The 22,288-nt window shown below is 43.4% G+C and overlaps 1 protein-coding gene across 1 annotated transcript in view; it reads left to right on the top strand.

The window, feature by feature from the left end:
* LOC136625648 (leukocyte surface antigen CD53-like) overlaps positions 1–20,245 on the top strand; it is a 42,305-nt gene extending 22,060 nt beyond the window's left edge. Inside the window, exons 4-8 of the mRNA XM_066600022.1 lie at positions 6,668–6,742; positions 9,741–9,836; positions 14,973–15,080; positions 16,169–16,252; positions 18,112–20,245. Coding sequence (XP_066456119.1) covers positions 6,668–6,742; positions 9,741–9,836; positions 14,973–15,080; positions 16,169–16,252; positions 18,112–18,183 — 435 coding nt within the window. The 3' untranslated portion in view covers positions 18,184–20,245. The remainder of the gene's footprint in view (positions 1–6,667; positions 6,743–9,740; positions 9,837–14,972; positions 15,081–16,168; positions 16,253–18,111) is intronic.
* Positions 20,246–22,288: the final 2,043 nt, after the last annotated feature.

A 22,288-nucleotide genomic window follows, 5' to 3' on the forward strand; every position in this document is an offset into this window, starting at 1 on the left:
CACTAAGGGTGCTTTCACACGGAACGGAACTAGCTCGCGCTGACATTTCTGCATTACAATGTTATCCCTATGGGGCTTGAATTCCCCACCTTTTTATAATTCGCAAGGCTTGACTTCAAAACCGCAAGATTCAGTTATGACGTCTTACGGAATCGTTGTTGCAGATTTGTAACATACAGGAGATGTATTTATTCTGTAGATTTTAATTGCGAAATTATAATAAATTCCACAGAACACATTCCTCAATTAAAAACACAACAAAACCCCTGAATTAATATTAACCCCTTAGTGACGTAGCCTGTTTGCGCCTTAGTGACGGAGCCAAATTTTGGAAATCTGACATGTGTCACTTTAACATAGAATAACTCTGTAAAGGTTTTGCATATTCCAGTGATTCTGACATTTTTTTTTTCGCCACATGTTGTACTTCATATAGGTGGTAAAAATAGGCTGATAGAATTTGTGTATATTTATTAAAAGCGCCAAAATTGGGAAAATTGTTATTTTTTTCACATTTTCAACTGTAATATCTCAAATATATTCTAACATACTGTACAAATTTTTTTATGAGATATATATTTCCATCTGTTTACTTTATTCTGGACGCACATTTAAAAAACTTTTTTTAACCATTTAGGAGACGTACAAATGTACCATTACTTATCAACATTTTGAGTAACACCTTGTTTTCCTACACCGAGCCAATATTGTAAAGGCTCATAGGTGTCAGAATGATAGATACCCCCACAAATGACCCCATTTTAGAAACTACACCCCTTGATATATTCACTGAGGGGGTCATGAGTATTTTGACCCCACAGTTTTTTTCAGGAGTTAATGGAATTTAGAGGAGAAAAAATAAAATTTCAAATTTTTGCAAATATATCATTTTGAAGACATATTTTTCTTCTATAGTGCACATTAAAATGAGGATTTTACACCCTAAAATGTATATCCCTGTTTGTCCTGTGTTAACAAACATACCCATTGTGGCCCTAATCATATGTCTGTATGCACAACGGGGCCCAAACCGAAAGGAGCAGCCGGTGGCTTTCAGAACAGTTATTTTGCTTGAAGGTGATTTAGACCCCATTGCTCACTTGTAAAGCCCTCGAGCGGCCAAAACAATTGAGAGCCCCCACAAATGACCTCATTTTGAAAACTAGACCCCTTAATGAATTTATCAAGGGGTGTACTGCATATTTTGACCCCACAGTTTTTGAATGCATCTAAGCACAGCTGAAGGAAAAAATTACAATTTTCATTTTTTGGCAATTGTGTCATTTTAAAAACAGTTATTTTGTACAACACACATATGAATGAAGACTTTCACCCCAAAATGGACATCCCTGTTTGTCCTGTGTTCAGAGACATACCAATTGTGGTCCTAATCCTTTGTCCTTATGCACAACTGGGCCCAAACCGAAAGGAGCATTACACTTCAACTGTGTTTTTAACTTTTTCATGATTGCCATTATCCATTCGATAATGGCGATCGCGTAACCGGGGACCGCTCCCCGCGGCCCTTGATTATTGCTCCAGGCTCTTGTTACCTTTAGTAGTCAGAAGCAAGGAGATTTTAAATTTTTCCGGGCCCTCCCCAGCTTCTGCGCTTACGTTCCACATTTTGCTGATGGACACATGCGCCGAAGTTGGGGAAAGGTACGTGGATAAAGATCCCATCAAGGGACATCGCCGGAGGCCTTAGGTAAGTAACTTCACCTCCCCTCACAGATCGGATCCATGACGGGAGGTGAGATTTTAACATTTTTTTACTTCTACGTAATCACTGTTATCCATTGGATAGCGGTGATCACATGACCAGACATGGCGGACCCCGGCCCCCATGAAGTCTCCAGGCTCTTGGCTACGTTTGGGGGCCTTAGGTACGGAATTTCATCTCCCATTACAGATATGGTCCGTGACGGGAGATGAAACTTAAACTTTTAAATTTTTTTTTTTTTACCTTAACCCATTAAGGACCAGGTGCGGTAAATATATGGCGCCTGGTCCTGGGCTGAAAGCACTGCCGATAGTAAAATTACGGCGGCGCTTTAAGCCTCCTGGCTCTGCAATCAATTAGAGGCAGGACGGGTTATCAGCTGTTAGTGACAGCTGATAACTCGGAGGAGAAGGCAGGAGGGGTTTTTAACCCTTCCTGCCTTTTTCCTTCCACGAGTACACAATGAGCACTGTGTACTAGAAAGTGAAAGTACGGTGTAACTTTCACTACGGGAGCCCCGGGGTTCCCTGCTACAACAGAGCTGGAGGGTCATACTAGACCCTGGCCAGCTCTGCCAGTGACTAATATTACTACAGGGGTCATTTTCCCCTGTAACTGGGGCTCGTATGGATGCCCCAGCTACAGTGGAAAAGTGTCAAATTAAAAAAAAACAAATGTCCCCCAGAGGTCTTATATGACGTCATGGAGGACATAGATAGTAAAAAAAAAACATTATTACATACATCAGTTAATAGAAAAATTACAGAAGAAAACAACAATATATACAAAAGAAGGAAAATAACACAAAGCCGACGCCAACCAAAACCGTCGCCATATGCGCCCTATAAACCAAAACCATACATACTATATATCAAAATGTCTGAAATAAATAGAGGAACCCATTCCCATACTTTATTTTAGCATAAATATACAAAATTAAAAAAAATAACTATAAATGTTAAAAAAATCATTTTTTTAGCATTTTACCCCCAATAAAACTAAAAAACGGGGAAAAAAGTCAGTGAAATAGATATTTTAAAAATAGCCCTATATGTCATGAAAAAAAAAATGAAGTAAAAATAATTTTGGTAGCTGAAGGAAATAAAATAGGACAGTAAAACCACCACATGGGTAAAATTCGTAAAAAGTGTCTGGTCCTTAAGGTACAAAACAGCTTGGTCCCTAAGGGGTTAAATGATCACTGTTATCCATTGGACCAGGAACCGCATACAGCAGACCCCGGTGATATCTCTCTGCTCCCGGCAACATATGTATGACGTCTGGTGCACATGCGCAGAGAATGACTCAGGTCATGGAATACCAGAACGTCACGGGACATCGCAGAGGACGGGGATGAGTATTATCACCTCCCCTTCAGTAGCCGGGAGCCAGGAGATTTCAAATCCCCATGCCGATCTGGTCTTCTGTGCACGTGTCGCCATTTTTACTTAGGCGCACATGTGCAGAATACGTCCGAAGGTCGTTTTCGGACCAGATCATCGCGGGACATCGCAGAGGATGTGGGTGAGTAGTTTCAGCTACACTTATGCTTCTAATCTGTGAGAGGAGCTAAAACTCTAAGGCTGCCTGTCCATTGGCATTATTGAATTGTGTTCCCCACGGTGATAATCCGGCCACGGGGAACGCAATGCACGCTTTCCTTAGTGTTGCTATGGAAAGTGCCACTCCCCCCGTGCACGAGCGGAGAATCATTGCAATTCTCTGCTCGCAGCTGGCAATTCGTAACATGCAGCTAATCTGACAGGCTGACCGCGGAGATCCGCCTGCCGGCTCCTGCTCTCGGGCGGCGGCTCCCATGGCGGAGATTCATTGCGGGATTTTGCAACGCCCGTGGACAGGAGCCCTAATTTTTTTCATTTTTTTTAACTTTCATGCGATCAGCGCTATCTAGTGGATAGCACCAATCGCATGACCGTAGTCGGATTTCCCAGCCCCCTATGACAGCTCCAGGTTGTCGGCTACCTCTGTCAGCTGTCAGCATGGAGCTGTCGCGTCCTCAGCCCACGTTGTTTTAATCCTCAGGGAAAGCATGTTTTTACGGCCCCCAAGGATTAAAGCCCACTTAGCTAGGACATAAAAAGGCAATGGGGCCGGCACTCAGGGGTTAACATAACCTGCATTTTCATTCTGTAATATACTTAATAAAATAAGATTGTTTAAAAAAAAAATCTGCACTTATTGACAAAATCCGCATCTATTTTGTCCCATGTGAAAGCAGCCTATGGGCTCCTGCACATGAACGTGGCGTATTTATGCTCGTGGGTCCATGACGTAATTGCATTCTGATTGGAGCACTATCACGTGTTTTTGTGGGCGTTTCAATGCAGCTTACTGTACTTTTTTGTGCTGCCAGGCCTGTTCACACTGGGACCTATGGTCGCAAAAATCACGCATGAATAAAAAAATTTGCAGCTATTAGAAGCAATGGTTTCCTACGGGAACGTTCAGATGTTTTTTGGGCATCTAAAATTCCTTCATCTGAACGTTTCCATAGGAAACCATTGGTTTTAATAGCTGTTTTTTTTTCGCGCGTTGGTCCTTCCAAAAACTGTTTGGCTTTCTTGCGGTATAAATTATTTTATTCTGGCCAGTGAAATCTAAGGGTTGCCATCTGTTCAGATTGTATTTGAGCCTTAAAGGGGTTGTCCCGCGCCGAAACGGGTTTTTTTTTTTTCAATAGGCCCCCCGTTCGGCGCGAGACAAACCCAATGCATGTGTTAAAAAAAACAACGTTTAGTACTTACCCAAATCCCCGCGCTGCGGCGACTTCTTCCTTACCTTACTAAGATGGCCGCCGGGATCTTCACCCACGATGCACAGCGGGTCTTCTCCCATGGTGCACCGTGGGCTCTGGGCGGTCCATTGCCGATTCCAGCCTCCTGATTGGCTGGAATCGGCACACGTGACGGGGCGGAGCTACGAGGACCAGCTCTCCAGCACGAGCGGCCCCATTCACCAGGGAAAAGACCGGAATGCGCAAGCGCGTCTAATCGGGCGATTAGACGCTGAAATTAGACGGCACCATGGCGACGGGGACGCTAGCAACGGAACAGGTAAGTGAATAACTTCTGTATGGCTCATAATTAATGCACAATGTACATTACAAAGTGCATTAATATGGCCATACAGAAGTGCTGAACCCCACTTGCTTTCGTGGGACAACCCCTTTAAGCTTAATGTGCACAAGCGTTTTTAAGCGGCTACTTTAGCCTCGATAAAAAAATTGCGACCATCTTAAGCATTGGTTTCCAATGCATTCATCCAGATAACCTATTTTTAGCTACGTAAAAACGTTGCACCGGGAAAAATAGAACATCAGCGACTGAATACGGCAGACAATTTTAGACGCAGCTGGAAAAGATACGTCTTGCCCTATCTTTTGGCCAATATATGCTTGGGCTTCCCATAGACTTCTATTGGAGCTGCCGAAAAAGTGAGAGGGAGGGAGTCTAGCATCCAACGCTGCAAAAACATGACAACTGTCACTATTTAACAATTAGAAGTAATTCCGCAGGTTTATGCCAACCGAGGGTTTTCTGATGTGCAGCTGCTCATGTGAATGGTTGAGAAAACGTGAATTTTGACTGCAACTTGATCTTGGCTATTCTTCATTCATGCGATTTTCATCTGCGATGCGTTCATCATGAAAACGCATCGCTCGTGTGAATGAGGCCTTATGCTGTTCAGTGACAGCGGGGACTGCTCCTCTTACATGTGAATAATGAAATAAAAGTTAATCTAGAAGTAAATCTGATAGTAATGTGCTGTATGCACAGGATGCATGCTCGTACATGGGCCCCAAGATGATTCTGTTTAATTGTAAAGAAAACCACAGGCAGCATGGACCTCGGAGAAGATATGCACTGGACTTACCTGTAAGAGGGGGGTGGGGTCAGAGGGCTTCCCCCAAGAGCGCGGGTGGGAGAGAATGGAGCTAGAGGAAACCCACCGTCTAGCCCCACCACTTTAGCATTGCCCCACCCTACTTGCTATGGGGGAATCCCTGGGAGATGCCCTCAAGCCTCACCCCCTCTCTCTAGCCCCGCCCTCTCTCTGCACTATGGGGATATCCCTTGGGGATCCCCTGTAGCCACGTCCCCTCTGTCTCTGCGCTATGGGGATATCCTTCAGGGATCCTCATAGCCCCGTTCTCTCTCTCCCTGCTATGGGAAAATCCTGAAACCTCACAGGGCTTCATCTTTCCCTCCTGCCGGAGCAGCTGCACTTTTTATAAGCAACATGCTGCTCCAGTGAATGCATGTTTTTCGCGCACATGAAGCTCGGGTCTTCAGAGCAGGGAAAAATATAAAGAAATTTAAAAATCGCCCGTTCACATGATTTTTAATGCAGTTTAGCTGCAATTTTTTAACGCGCCTATTCTGCGCTAAAACCAAACCTGTGTGAAAGAGCCCGTAGATGCAGAATTGCCAGCAGGATTTTACTATTTTCAATTTTGTGGCTGAAAATTCTACAGAAGTGCTGTTGCTAAATATTCCGTCCTGTGTGAGAGGTCCCTGATTCTGATACACTGCGACATTTCAGAATAAACGCACTTGGATGTTTGAATTAGAACAGAGCTCTTGAATCAAAGAGGTGGGCCGCAATGGCCTCGCCCCGCCCTGGTCATATAGATTGACAGGTCTGTCCCCTTTAGTGTATAGGGAGAGAGCAGTCAGACTACATGACTGGGGCAGGGAGCGGTTACTGTGGCCCGCCTCTTTGACTCAAGAGCTCCGTTCTGATTCAAACATCCAAGTGTGTTTATTCTGAAATGCTGCACTCTTTCAAAATAACACTTACATGGGGGCACCGGCACACCTCTCCGGGGTTCACGTGGTTTGGGCAGCATGAACCTGTGACAGATTCTTTTTAATCTACTAATTTTTCTGTTGAAGAATAACTTTTTGTTTCTTTGTATCTCAGTTCTTTATTTTGCTCCTGCTGATTCTATTGATAGAAGTTATACTGGCAATCGTTCTCTTTGTCTATGAAAAGGAGGTAAGCTATAGGATTTAGAAGATCATGTTACATACAACTACCAACTTGTAGAGTTATATCATTATCTGTGGTGTCTTCTAAATGTCATACAGGTGAATTCTTCTATTGGTAATAGGTTTACCCTCCTCCGAAAATGAGAATGAAGGATTGAACAAGAATGCTCTCTGAATGTAATGGTCTCCTAACAACTTTGTGCGTACTTGCCACTATACACCAAGCTCACTCCATGATAAAGTGAAGTGCCATTATATAGATGTAGCAGAGTTTAAAGGAAACTTCCAGGCATTTTCTATTGATTATCTATCCTCCGGATAGTAAATCATCTGAAGTCCATTATTTGGAATCCCGACCAAATAGCTGTTCATGCGCCCACTGTTAGTACCACAACACAGCGTTCAGAGTGGAAACCCCAGTGTAGTGGCCAGTTTTGGTAATTGCACGCATAGCTCCCATTGGTAATGAGAACTGCACCAGCAATTACCAGCAATGAACACTACACAGAGGTTGGAGCTATTTACTTCCAGACAGGGGATGCCAGAATAGCTGATTGTCTGGGGTCCCGAGCAGTGGACCCCAACTATTGCTTACCTATCATGTTCTCTTATCCTAATACAGCAAAAGTCTTTATAAAGTAAATGAAAATGCTGCCTTCACATCTGCGGTGGGGGCTCTGTTTTCCTGCTGATTTCGGGGACCAGGAAAGGGAATCCCCTGGCTGAATGGATCCATCTTATGAAAGAACCGCACAGCGCCGAACGGACCCCATTGACTATAATGGGGTCTGTTCAGTTTCCGCTCAGCTGCCTGGCATTTTACTGGAAAGAAAAGCTCTGCACGTAGCACTATTTCTTCCGATATTTTGTTCCAGATCTGCGACGGAACCTCTAAACAGAGGTTATAACGCAGATGTGAACCCAGCTTAACACTTATGTTAAACTTTTCTGCATCCGTACATGAGAATGACCAGAGGTGACTCTGCTCTTTCACACACTCACCGCTACACAGTGAACTGAATTCATTACTAGTGAACTTTCTTCTCATCCTCTTATCCCTTTTTCCTCTAATATTGCAGCGCTAGAGCCAAGGGCAAGTTTATATCATCCAAAGGGTAAACGTTAAGGGTGGCTGCAGACGAGTGTGTATTTTGTGCAAAACACTCGTCTATTAGCCCCAATGCATTTCCTATGGTGTGTGCACATGTCTGTGCTTTACAGGCGTGTGCCTGCAAAGATAGGATATGCGTGCAACATAGTGAATGCACGCATTGTTTCCAATAAAGCTGCGGCTGCTGCCGGTGGCACCATTGAATATAATGGTCTGCCGGCACCCCTGCATTGTTTTTCAGGGAAGGGCTTTACATATAAGCCCTTTCCTGAAAAACTAAAGTTTTAGTGTAAAAAAATGAGTGACGGGAGAGAGCTGCCTGTGATTGGCTGAATGCCTCAGCCAATCACAATCAGCTCTTTCAGCAGGTGGGGATTTTAAATCCCCGGCTGCTCAAAGGACCAGACCACAGAGTCGGGGACAGCGCAGAAAGGACGCGGCTGAGCCCCGGCAACTGAAGGAAGGTGAGTATTCATTTTTTTACACAACTTTTACTAGTTTTTCAGGGAAGGGCTTATATTTAAAGCCCTTCACTGAAATATAATGACGGGGATGCCAGCAGCAGGATCCTCTACAGCAGCTGTCATGTGTGACAGCTGAGGTAGGTAATTAAAGATGTGGCAGGTGTAGCAGCAGGGAATTCAGCCCTTCCCTGAAAAAGAATGCAGGGGTGCCGGCAGACCAGCAGCCGTGGCTCTATTGAAAACAATGCACGGACCTGCATTCACGCGTGTTTTTGCACGTACATGGGTGCGCACTTATGTATGTAAGGTTGAGCAACTTCAGTTAGGTCCCTTTTTACTATGCTCTATTGCAGTCTATAAAATAGATATACCTCTTTAGACTTTGTTCATATGTCTCAGCAGCAGGAAATCTGCACCAAAATCCACATGTAAGGGCTATCTCACATAAGTGTATTTGTACATGCAAAAATTGTGTGCGCAATAAGCAGAAAATATAACCCATTGATTTCAATTGGTTCATTTATATTTCCTTTATTTTGAGCGTGTGAAAAAAAAAATAGAACACTCTATTTTGTGCAGCGTAAAACCTCGGGGAAAAGAACACATCTGGACCTTATTGCGCATTTGAGTATATGCCCATGTGAAGGAACCCTAACAAGGGAATTTTGGTGTAGATTTCTCTTCCACTTTTGCAGATAACAATTACGGAATAAAAATTCACAGCAGAAGGGCTAAAACAGATTAGCACATGCGCAAATACGCTCGCTGCTATTTGCACATGAACAAGGTAAAATTCTTTTATTTTTTTAACCGTTAAAATTTCACGCTATTGTGCACAGGTAAAAGAAAGCAGAAGGATAGGTGTTGCCCTATCTAGTGTTTCTATCTTTTCTCATATGTAGTATTAACGAGCAAGAATCCCACTAGTCAAAATGAAGCCATTGAAATCAATGGTTTTGTTTCATCCAGATTTACAGCGTGATTTTCATGCCAGAAAAACGGGACAAAATCATGGTCGTTTGTTTAGGAGCTAAATAGGTAGGCTGCACATAGCCTTATACTGAGTTATGCATTAAAATCAGGTCTCTAAAATACATTGGAACATATCTTTAAAATATTCTATTCTTTTTAATGACAAAATATATGCTACAATTTGGAATATGTCAAGAATACATTTTTTTCAGGTGAGGCAATAGTGTAAGGCTGCATGTTATTGCACTGAAAAAAAGTGTATGCAACGTATCAGCCATGAAGCTCAACATGAATAACCTCCTATATAGCAGAAAAGCCACAGACACCAAGGTCTGGGCACAACTACTACATTTACTCCCTTATTGTTATGCACATGCTATTTTTCTTGAATTCCCTTTTCTTCCACCAGCCATCCATCTAGGTCCTCAAATGTTACTAACCATGTTTTTCTATTCTAGATAGATCCTTACATAACAGAACAGCTAACAATCAGTTTTGAAGATCATAAACAAAAAAGAGATAATTCCACCGTGTGGGATGATTTACAGCGGAGAGTGAGTATGCATTATTACATGTACAAATATATATAAAGTTACAGTCTGATTCATGTATGAGGTGGAAATAATAGGCCGTGACTTTTGTTAAAAGCCTAGTCAATGGCTGAAGTAAGATGACTGCTCTATTTTTAAAGCCATTGTCTTCAATCTGTCGTTCCAGCTCTTGCAAAACTAGAACTCTCAACATGCTGAGCTGAGTTTGAAGTTGTGCAATAGCTGAAGCGCCTCAAGTTGGAGACCTCTGTTATAACGCATACTGCGGCTTATTAAAACCACAGCATTCACTAGGGTCATGTCTTAATCATGCTCAGGTCCCACTTGTCCTTCCTTGTAGCAACACTATGAGAAAACCAAATATATGAACATGTAGTCCGCTCATTCATCCACACAGAAAGAACATTTCAAAATCATTCATGTGCTTTATTGCTCTCAATTTCAAAGGAAATTACTTTAAATAGGTTGTCAGGGATTAGAAAAAAAATCTTTTTTTTTTTACCCCCACAAACTACACTTGTCCATGGGCTGTTTGTAGAGATGAGCGAGCACCAAAATGCTCGGGTGCTCGTTACTCGGGACGAAATTTTCGCGGTGCTCGAGGGTTCGTTTCGAGTAACGAACCCCATTGAAGTCAATGGGCGACCCGAGCATTTTTGTATATCGCCGATGCTCGCTAAGGTTTTCATTTGTGAAAATCGGGGCAATTCAAGAAAGTGATGGGAACGACACATAAACGGATAGGGCAGGCGAGGGGCTACATGTTGGGCTGCATCTCAAGTTCCCAGGTCCCACTATTAAGCCACAATAGCAGCAAGAGTGCCCCCCCCGCACTGTCAGCATAAAGATCATTCTCCTCTGTCACAGCTGTAACAGCTGTGGCAGAGAAGAACGATGTTAACATAGTAACATAGTAACATAGTATGTAAGGCCGAATGAAGACATTGTCCATCTAGTCCAGCCTGTCTATCCTACTGTGTTGATCCAGAGGAAGGCAAAAAACCCCAAGGCCAGAAGCCAATTAGCCCTTTTGGGGGAAAAATTCCTTCCCGACTCCCTAATGGCAATCAGACTGTTCTCTGGATCAACCCCTAATAGTTCCTACTTGCCTGTATACCAGGATTGACACTTAACCTAATATTTATATCCTGTAATATACTTCTTCTCCAGAAAGACATCAAGTCCCCTTTTAAACTCCTCTATCGATTTTGCCATCACCACTTCCTCCGGTAGAGAGTTCCATAGTCTAACTGCTCTGAATTCAATGGAGCCGGCAATACAGCAGGTTCCACTGAAAGCAATGGGATGCCGGCGTGCGTGGGATGAATTGTTGGGAAGGGCTTAAATATAGAAGCCCTTCCCTGCAATTCATCCAGAAATGTGTAAAAATAAAAATATATACCGTGTATACCGGCGTATAAGACGACCCCCCAACTGTCACCTTATACGCCGGGAATACAGCGGAGCAAAGAATAAAAATCATTACTCACTTCCCCCGGCGTTCTGCGGTGCTGCTGCAGGCTGTCGCTCCCTCCTGGTCCCCAGCAGAGCATTGCTTTCTGGACGCAGGGCTTTAAATCCCCGCCTCCAGAAAACACACCTGCCTTCAGCCAATCACAGCCATTCAATGACATCATTGTCATTGGCTGTGATTGGCTGAAGGCACGTGTGTTGTCATTGGCTGTGATTGGCTGAAGGCACGTGTGTTTTCTGGAGGCGGGGATTTAAAGCCCTGCGTCCAGAAAGCAATGCTCTGCCGGGGACCAGGAGGGAGCGACAGCCTGCAGCAGCGCCGCAGAACGCCAGGGGAAGTGAGTAATGATTTTTATTCTTTGCTCCGCTGTATTCCCGGCGTATAAGGTGACAGTTGGGGGGTCGTCTTATACGCCCCGTCGCCTTATACGCCGGTATATACGGTATATATTTTTATTTTAACACATTTCTGGATGAATTGCAGGGAAGGGCTTATATATTTAAGCCCTTCCCGACAATTCATCCCGCGCACTCCGGCAGCCCATTGCTTTCAGTGGAACCTGCTGTATTGCCGGCTCCATTGAATTCAATGGGCAAACATCGTTCTTCTCTGCCACAGCTGTTACAGCTGTGGCAGAGAAGAATGATTTGTCTTCTATATGTTCTCAATGGGGTCGGCGCTGCTGCCGCCGGCCCCATTGAGCGCATATAGAGAAGAGAACAGGAATCGCAGATCGCACATAGGTGCGATCTGCGATTTCTATGGCCTAAGAAGGACCGTTGGGGTTCTTGAAGCCTAAAATAACTCCTAACGTTCTCCCTATAGCAGCTCCGGCACCAACAGCACTTTCCCTGAACTATGTCAGAATGCATCTGTGGCGAGCCGCGGGCGGGCAGATTTTAATACTCGGGTGACACCTAATCTCGCCAGCCACTCACTGCAGGGGGGTGGTATAGGGCTTAAACGTCGCAGGGGGAAGTTGTAATGCCTTCCCTGTCTTTCTATTGGCCAGAAAAGCGCACAAATTTCTCAGGGAAGAAAATGAAAGTGACTCGAACATCGCGTGGTGCTCGTCTTGAGTAACGAGCATCTCGAACACCCTAATACTCGAACGAGTATCAAGCTCGGACGAGTATGCTCGCTCATCTCTAGCTGTTTGGTATTGGAGCGCAGCACATTTCACTTGAGGAGACCATTCACACAGGAAAGAATTAGTCTGCATGGACCTTTCAGCATCACAATGTTATCCCTATAGTGCTTGAATTCTGCACCTGTAAATCTGTGCGCCTTTACTTCAAAACCACAAGATTAAACTCCGCTGCAGAAAAGCTTTCCTCTGTGGAATTAAGGAGATCTTGCAGAATTGTTGGTGCGAATTTCTAACACTTCTTTCTTTATGCAATTTTACAATTTTATTCTGCAGAAAAAACATAAGAAATTCATAAGACGTTCTGCCGAACACATTCCAAAGTTAAAAATGCAATATAATTCACACTAAGAGCTTGTTCACATGAGGGACCTAATTGCGCAAAAATTCTGCACGCAAACAAATTGTGGCTAACTGCGCAAAAGAATGCATGAATGGACGATTTTTCTGCGATGAAGTCCCAATCTGTATCAGTGTTAAAACAATGCTGATGAGCACTGAAGTCCCTTGGAACGGCAAGTTTTTACTTTTTAAATGTCCCGCTGTAAGCTCTTGTTAGTCCCCGGCAGTGATGAAGGGAACCCCTTCTGGGGACTCCCTTCATCCCTGCCGGTGATTCTCTTTATTTTCCCGGGGGTTTCCTCATCCCTGTGATGAAGGGAACCCCTAGGGAGATGAAGGGGTTCCCCCAGGGCTTCCCATCATCTCTCTCTCTCCATCATCGGAGACTCCCTTGATTTCAGCGCAGCTGGAGAGATTCCCCCACAGTGTCGCTGGAGAGGTTCCTCTGCAGAGGAGATGGAGGGATTCCCCTGCAGCGGGGAAAATAGCTGCACTGCAGGGGAACCTCTTCAGCTGCACTGCTGGGGAATTCCTTCATCTCCCTTTGCCAGTTGGCTCGTATAGTCTCACATAGGAGTCTATGAAGGCTGCTGCGCTTTGCGTACCAAAGATAGGTCAGGACCTATATTTTCACACACCAGGGAATTTCAGTAGCTGATGTATCTTTTTATGTGCAATTTTGCACGGCTAATATTCCTTTGTCTAAATGTTTCCATTGGAAGCCATTGGTTCTAATAGTCATGTTTTTTTGTCTTTATAACTTAGCTGCACAAATTCCCTTGTGTGAAGGAGCCCTCAGGCCATTTTTACATGGTTGAGAAAATTGCATGAGATTCGTGCATTGTGAGATGCACAAATTTCGCACGAATATGAATGGGGTCATACACATGAGCAACTTTTCCCCCACATCGCATTGCAATGCGAGAAGCAAATCATGGCACATCCTATCTTTACGCGTGCCCTCGCATTGCCTATTGTTCTCAATGGGTCCAGCAGCAATATCACACTATGTATTTGTAACGAACATTGCAGCATTGCATTTGCAACGAACATCGTTTTTTTTTTTTTGTGTGAACATAGGCATATGTTTTTTGCACATGGAAGGCATGTGTATTTGTGTGCGCAAAAGCCATTGAAATGGCTAATTAGTCTGAGTCCAAGATGTGTTCTTCTCCTGCACAACTACACAGTTGCGCGTGCGCATTCATGTCAGCGTTACCATTGACATCTATGGGGACTTTGATACACAAATGCGCAGGAAAAGAAAGGATGCTGTATGTTTTTGTGTAATTGAAATGCGCAGGAATAATACACGCATGTGAACAAAGCCATTTAAATCAATAGGTTCTATTCACTGCGTATTGCGTGCACAAATTTTGTGTGTGCAAATATGCTCGCAACTGCGCCTATGTGAAGCTGGTTTAACTGACAAAATCTGCATCTGCGCTGTGTCCTGTGGACAATTCCATCCTGTGTGAAAGGTCCCTTATACTACAGACATAGTCCATGGACAAGATTGGCACAGTTTGCGGAAGACACTTTTTTCAATATTCTCCTATTGAGTACCCTATTCTGACTACAGACATCTCTAGTACATATGACATAAATGTCCGATTCAGCTGGGATCCAACTCATGGAGGATGCATTCCATATTCGTGACAGTAGTATTGGAGTACGTCTACTTACTTTTGCCAGTACTGTGTATATCTGACGTATAGGAATAAAGGAAGTGGATTTAAGATATTAAGATAAACATTTTACAATACTGCCATCTACAGGTCCTTTCTGATAATATTCTTCCATTGCATTTAGACTGTATAGAATTTTAGTATAACTTCAACTATATTTAGGCTGGCTGTCCACGGGCGATCGTTTATAGCGTGATCCACGGTGATAAAGCACACGAGGATCAAGCTTGAAACGCTTTTCATAGGATAATTATGGAAAGCGCAGCCTGACGTAGACAAGTGGAAAATCCACGCGTCTAAAAATGGCGGCATGCTGTGATTTTTCACGATGAACCTATCGTGGTGACTTTAAATGATCTCCCGCGGTAGAAATCTCCTCGCAAGAATCTGCCCCGCCCGTGTACAGGCGGCCTTATAGTTTGTGCTGACATATTAATGTGACTAAAACCTACAAGAACTTGTATAACTCTATGCAATACTTTTCCTAGTTCCAATGCTGTGGAATCAATGGATCATCAGACTGGGATGAGAACATTCCTCCATCATGTTGCAAGGAAGAAAAAGTGAATTGCAAAAAAGAAACTGCATTTAAAGATGTAAGAAATATGCGCAAAAAGGAGGTTCAAATATTTGGCTTACAAGAACAAGAGTCTAAAAGACAATATATCTGTAATAAGGCTATACCAGTAAACACAGAGGGAAAAGGGAATCCAAAATGGGCAGTGAAGAGTAGTGCTAGAGTGAACATGCTATGGACCTACTCAGATTAAAATTTGCATCCTGAGTTCTATATTTTAGAGTCAATTAATGGGCCAGTTTCTCATCTGCGTTGGAACCACTGGTTGGAGGTTCCGTCACAGATCTGGTTCAAAATACCGGAAGGAAAAAGTAGCGCTTTTTCTTCTGTCCAAAAGCCAGGCAGCTGGGCGGAAAGCAGACGGACCCCATTATAGTTGAGGGGCTCCATCCAGCGCAGTTCAGTTCAGTCCAGAGACGAACGGAGCAGAAAAGAGGAACCCTGAGCACAGATGTGAAACCACCCTTAGGCCTTATTCACACGACCATATATAAGCAGCTATTTAGCCACATCAAAAAATTGTCTGAAAATAGCGACCACCCGAAGCTTTGGATTCCAATGTATTCATTCAGATGAACGCTCCGAGAAAAATAACACATTGGCGATCTTTTTCGGTCTCCGATTTTATATGCCGCGTCAAAAGATAGGTCTTTCCCTATCTTTGGCAGAAATACGCTGGAAGCTCCCATAGACTTCTATTCGTCATCCATAAAAATAGTCTGAAAACCCCTTTAACTTATTTAGTAAATGTAATTGTTTAAACTATGTACAGTACAGGTTCTGATTTAAAGCGGCTTTCTCACTTAAAATATTGATAGTATAACATGAAAATATGCCACCAATATCTGATCTGTTTACCCCTTCCTCACCACTTAACGTATGTATAGTCATGCAGTGGGCCCGAGTCCCAAAGCTGGCAGTTTTTAACCACTGCCAACAGCCACAATAGAATTTCCCTCTAATTGCAGCCGTTAACTGCTTAAATGTTGTAGTCAACAAACAACTATATGGCCTTCGGAAAGAAGCCAAGCAAAGCCGTCAGTGGTCAAGCTGAGGACAGGATGATATCATTCCTCCAACAATGAGAAACTTCCTTTTTTTCAACAGGGTTGCTATACGTACTTCAAATCATGGTTTGAAAACAATTTTCTTTATATCGGAATAGCTACCATCTGTACTTCTATTATAGAGGTAAGTCATCGTCAATATCAGCAGTGTGTGTTGGGGCGAGTTCACATAGTGCTGCTTGCTTTTTTTTATATGTCTCTTTAGTCAGTTTGGGTGAACAGAAAACCATATCCAGAAAATGTAGCCTCAAACAAACTGTGGGGCATTCTCAATAGAGTAGTGTACATATGGTGCACCAGTCTCACCCCCCATTGCAATATACGCAATACTAATCAAGAGGATGTGTTAATAAATATCCCATTGTCTTAAAACAACTCCAGATTGAGTCGTGTTTCACATAAATCTTAAGCCTTGCTCACCGACATACACTCATGGTCAAATAACATCCCTCCCCTAGAAGTTGTCGGAATCGAATGAAACGTTCTCTGTGTGATTGTAACATTGATATACAACAGTGATTACAATATTAGAGGAAGAGGATAATTCATTGCTGAAAACTGACCCCTTAAAGGGTGGCTCCAGTACCCTGTTGTACCGCCTCTAGCGTGGATGTAAGATGTGATACAGGTGAGCATGGAGGCTCTAGCACCCTGCTGTACCGCCTCTAGCATGGATGTAAAATGTGATATGGTGGGCATGGAGGCTCTAGTACCCTGTTGTACTGCCTCTAGCTTGGATACAAGATGTGATACAAGCAGGCACGGAGGCTCTAGTACCCTAATGTATCGTCTCTAGCTTGGATGCAAGATGTGATACGGGCAGACATGGAGGCTCTAGTCCCCATGTCTGCCCGTATCACCTCTAGCTTGGATAAAAGATGTGATACGGGTGGGCATGGAGGCTCTAATATCCAGTTGTACCACCTCTAGCTTGGATGTAAGATGTGATACGGGCGGACATAGTGGCATACAGGTTCCGTATGATAGCCTGCGGTATGTCGCTCGACATTTGCTGTAACTGAACCACTAGATCATGCAAACTCGTAGACTCTCGTAGTTGGTGCCCAAGATGGTCCCATACATGGCCTATTGGCGATAAAGCTCGTGATCAGGCAGCCATGGAAGTGTGACAATGTTGTGGAGACATTCCTGTGACCCCCTTGTGCGTGCAGCCAAGCATTATCCTACTGCCTCTTGGAGGACGCCATTACAGAAACACATGTGGCTGCAGGATGTCCTGAACATATCACTGAGCGGTCAATGTCCCTCGTACCACTACTAGGGTTGACTGACTGTTGTATGCAATGGTCCCCCAGACCATCACACCAGCAGGGGGCAGTGTGCCACTCCACAGCAAAGTTAGGATTTTTTGGACAATGAGTGTATTTGTCGGGAAGTGCGGTGCAGCACCCTCATCAGTATGGCATGTGGTTTAAACCAAAGGGGAATGGAATAAATTATAACACTTACATTCCAAAAAACTAGAATTCAGAGTCCCAGCTAATTGGATATTTGACAAAAATAGCCTCCTCATTGCTGCATTAGCTGAAAAGTGCATTTGACTCCTGCCAGGCAAATGGAAGCACTGGGTTCCAGGTATCATTTCGGAGGCCAAGCGACCTGTATTTTACCAGACAGGTTCAATACACTCAGGGTTACAGCATATACAGCCAAAATCGACAGGTGTGTCATTGTCATCCTGCTGATGGTTTCCACATCTACAGCATCAGTCACATATGCGACACCTGAATCATTAGGATTATGGTAACAATCTTGTCATCGTTAACATGTCAGCTTACTCTGATCACAGTTGTAGTAAACCTCCATCAGGGGAGCGGCTGGTGGTAGTGGGGGGAGGGGAAGGAGTTGGTCTATCACTTTTGACAGTACTTTTCTTGCTGAAATGCAGCCATGACACCAGTGTGAACAGAACTTTATTGAATATCTATTAAAGTGAACTATTGATGTCTGCTTTCTTTGCAGGTTCTGGGAATGTCTTTTGCATTGACATTATACTGCCACATTTCCCGAAGCAGCGGGGCGTTTATGAAGTAGAGAGAAGGAAGACCAAGCTGTATTTGATTGTCACATTAACACTGTCTGGTTGTATTCTGGCTAAACCATAACGTATGTGAAAATATTCCTTACTTTAATGCTCTTCTTGCATAGTGTTGACATTCACGTTATTAGGCTTCATTCATGCCGTTTTTTGCAGCTTTTTTTTAATGCTTCTAAAAACACCATGAATGTCACGCATTTTTGCAGGCTTTTTTGTTTTGCTTTTATAGAAAAGTCTACGGACAACACCTGGGGAAAAAAGCATTTTACGATATGAAAAGCCACACACACAACAAACTAAATAAATGTATGCGTAAGGGGTAAAATGCCAGAAAAAGAAAGAAAAAAACAACAACACTGTAGTGCATATCATAACTCCCTATTGACATTCAGCTACCCTCTGGTTGCTGCAATTTTGACCCTATTCTTAACAGTTTTTAAAACTATGGGACAAAAATGTCCCTTGGTCCTCAAAGAGTAAAAAAAGAAAGTAAACCCTGCATGTGAAACCACTCTCAGATTACACTAAGGGTGCATTCAGACGACCGTATATCGGCTGGGTTTTCACGCCCGGTTGATATACGGCTCCTCTCTCTGCAGGGGGAGGACGCTGGAAGAGCCGGGAGCAGGGCTCTGAGCTCCCGCCCCCTCTCTGCCTCCTCTCCGCCCCCCTGCACTATTTTCAATGAGGAGAGGGGGGATGGGGCGGAGCTAATTCCTGGAATTTAGCCCCACCCCTGTTCCGCCTCCTCTAATTGCAAATAGTGCAGAGGGGCGGAGAGGTGGCAGAGAGGGGCGGGAGCTCAGAGCACTGCTCCCGGATCTTCCAGCCTCCTGCCCCTGCAGAGAGAGAAGCCGTATATCGGCTGGGCGTGAAAACCCAGGCAATATACGGTCGTCTGAATGCACGCTAAAGCCTGTTTCACATAGGCGTATTTGCAAACGGAAATTTTGCACATGCTATACGCAGAAAATAGAACCCATTGATTTCAAAGGATGCCTTCACAAGCGCATATTTTGCCTGTGCGCTTGCGTCACGCAGGAAAACAAAACACAGCAGGCACTATTTTCTAATGCAAATGCACAGGAAAAGAACACATCTGAAACTCATTAAAATAATTCTCCATCTCAATGGCTGAAAGTATTTCAGTATGTTTTTTTTCTACTGCATGAATCGTAAGTCAACACAATGCCGGCTGTCACTGCAGAGTATTTTGTAAACTCCAAAAAAGAAATTTAAGATATAACGCTTATTGCAATTTTAGCAGAATTTGCAGGACTCTGCTGCCATAGTAAGGCTAATTTTACACAAGCGAGTGTGATATTGCGCCAGATATCGCGCTAGCATCTAGCATCACTTCACAGAAGTAGCGATTTTACGCCCAACTGTAGGGGGTGCACAAATGTGCATGCAAAATGTAAGGAGATGTGTGATACACTGTATAATTCCGCTGGAAAAAGAACACATCTGGAACTAATTAGCCATTTCAACCGGTGCGATTAAGTGTGCTTTGCAGGCGCAAAAAGTACAGTAAAATATGCTGATATGCACACAAAAACGCATTGTTCATTCCACAAATACACAGCGCTTAGCTGCACAAATATGCTGTCACCGGACTAAGCCTTTGCTACTCTGTGTTTTATCTGGTAACTCATTTCATGGTCTGTTCACACTAGCTTTAATGGATCAGCTGAAAGGGATGCTTAAGAATCCCGATGATCCTACAATACAGGCACGGCCCTCGCATCGGGTTTCCGTTTTTATATTAATTCCACAGCAACAACGATGGTGCAAACTACACTGGTATTGCCTTCAAAAAGCAGCAAAAAACTCGAGGGAGCGTAAACTGGTAGTGTGAACAGGACCCGTGTGTCTTGTAGGTAGAGTAAGCTAACATAGCAACTACTGTAGGATTCTGCCTTTCTCTATAATTTACTGTTTTACTTGCATAATATTTATTGAACTGCGCTTAATTTTTTAACAAAATTTGTCAAATATTTTGAAGAGTTTCATTCCTGGGGAGATAACACTGTATTAATAAAAGTGTTAATTCACTCATGTCATAGCGAGTCTATTCACTCCCAGGCAACCACAAGGAGAACTGTTGTGCCGCTATATGCATGAAGTGTGTGTGTGTAAATAGATAAAGGCTATGCACACCTTTGCAACCAATTTTTTTATTGGCTCAGTTTACATAAAATGAAACAACTTTGGAAACAGTGTTAAATTAAATTCTCAGGATTTGTAGCATACCATGGAGACACATAGGTCTGCATAGGCGCTATAGATATAACTATAGCATATTCTTAAATCAATGCATTTGGTAAGTTGGGTCTTATTTTAGATACATTGGAGCAATAAAAAAAAAGGCTGCAAAGTCGGACCACATCTTTAAATCTATCCATAGGATTAATAAATAATAGGCACAGAGACATAAACAATGTAACAAAATGCCGGATAGTCAACACAATCATCTTCCCAATCATAAGTTACGGCTGCGAAAGTTGGACACTGAAGAAAATAGACTGGAGGAAGACTGATGCTTTCGAACTTTGATGCTGGAGGAAACACTCCATCAAATTCCTTGGACCATCAAGGTCACAAACAAAAGAGTCCTAGACCGCATCAAACCAAAGTTTTCATTGGAGGGCAAAATTATAAAACAGAGACTCACATGCTTCGGCCACTTTATGCGAGCCAATTCCTTAGAAACATCGATAATGGTTAGAGTGGTCAGCGGCAAAGGAAGACCCAGCTGCCAAAGAACGTGCTGGTTGATACCATCAAAGCTGTACAAAGCAGAACCGTGTACGGAGAATGGAAATATAAAGTGCTTGAGAGTGGACCCCGACTGAACAGATGAATATATATAGATCAAAGATTTTATTAATTCAATAAAATATAAAACTAAGACACCGTACAGTAAAAATAGATCATACCAATATCAACTACATATGAGGAAACTCAACGTAATTCATAATTACATAGAAATAATCAAGGAATAAAGTGTATGTGCATCATAATCCATAAAAGACGTGAACAATTCGTATACGGGGCTCAATGGCGGGTAACCTAAAGTAAGGTTTGGCAGGAAAAGGGTGTTTTCTGCCCATTTATCAGGACACACCTGACTGGGCATGTCTCCAGCACAGAAAAAGCTCCTGAGCTATGGGTCTAAGTGACCCCGTGTACCTGTCATTTTCTTCTGTACTGCGGATGGTCTGGTCGGCGAGCTGTCGGACATGGGCAGTACAGATTTTCCTGCACCGTTGCTAGGCAATGATGTGGATCCCACGACCATAATGCAATGTCAGAATATGCAGCTTGATAGAAAAAAACACACGCTCATAACCTCAGGGCACACTTTTTACCCGCACATAACCCTCAGGCGTCATTTGACGACACATTACTCATTCCCGTCCCCTCCATCGAACACAGAAAGATGGCGCTGATTTTGCACCTGAAACCACGTGATGTCGGACGTCCATGTCGACAGCAACTCACGCAGGATCGGATGTAGAAGGACCATATTTGGACCACCCAATCCCATGCTTTGATTTCCAACCACGTATTGCTACCTGACGGACCATAAAGGGCTATTAACTCATCATGCTATATAAGATGCCTTTACGCCTACTAATAAACAGAGTCCAGGAAGACTTTCTACACTGACAGTCTGTCTGTGTGATCTCTTCCATTGTGTGCACAATCTCTGAACATGAATCTGGGAGGGTGCAAACATTCCTATTTATTACACTGTGGAACCAAAATAAATGCACGCTACAAGTGAGCGAGAACTTCACGATTTTCAGCAAGAATCATGCAATCTAAACATGCTGCTGGAGTGGGAGCGAGCTGGTGGCATCACATGGGCAAACTAGAAGCCCATGTAGGAGGGTCATTAATTAATTGGCAGACGGCTAGGTATTGTTTTGGCATGTGCACTGTGATACCTGTTACAACAATGTGAATACTGCTGAATTCATGCAATAAGAGGCTGATATACCCTTTTATTCTACATACCAAAGCCACAGCCTGGATGTGATATCAGATGTGTCGCCATCTATCTTTTGGAGGAAAGATGGCGGTCCTGAGACATGA

This window comes from Eleutherodactylus coqui, chromosome 4 (genome assembly GCF_035609145.1).
Source record: "Eleutherodactylus coqui strain aEleCoq1 chromosome 4, aEleCoq1.hap1, whole genome shotgun sequence".
Taxonomy (NCBI): domain Eukaryota; kingdom Metazoa; phylum Chordata; class Amphibia; order Anura; family Eleutherodactylidae; genus Eleutherodactylus; species Eleutherodactylus coqui.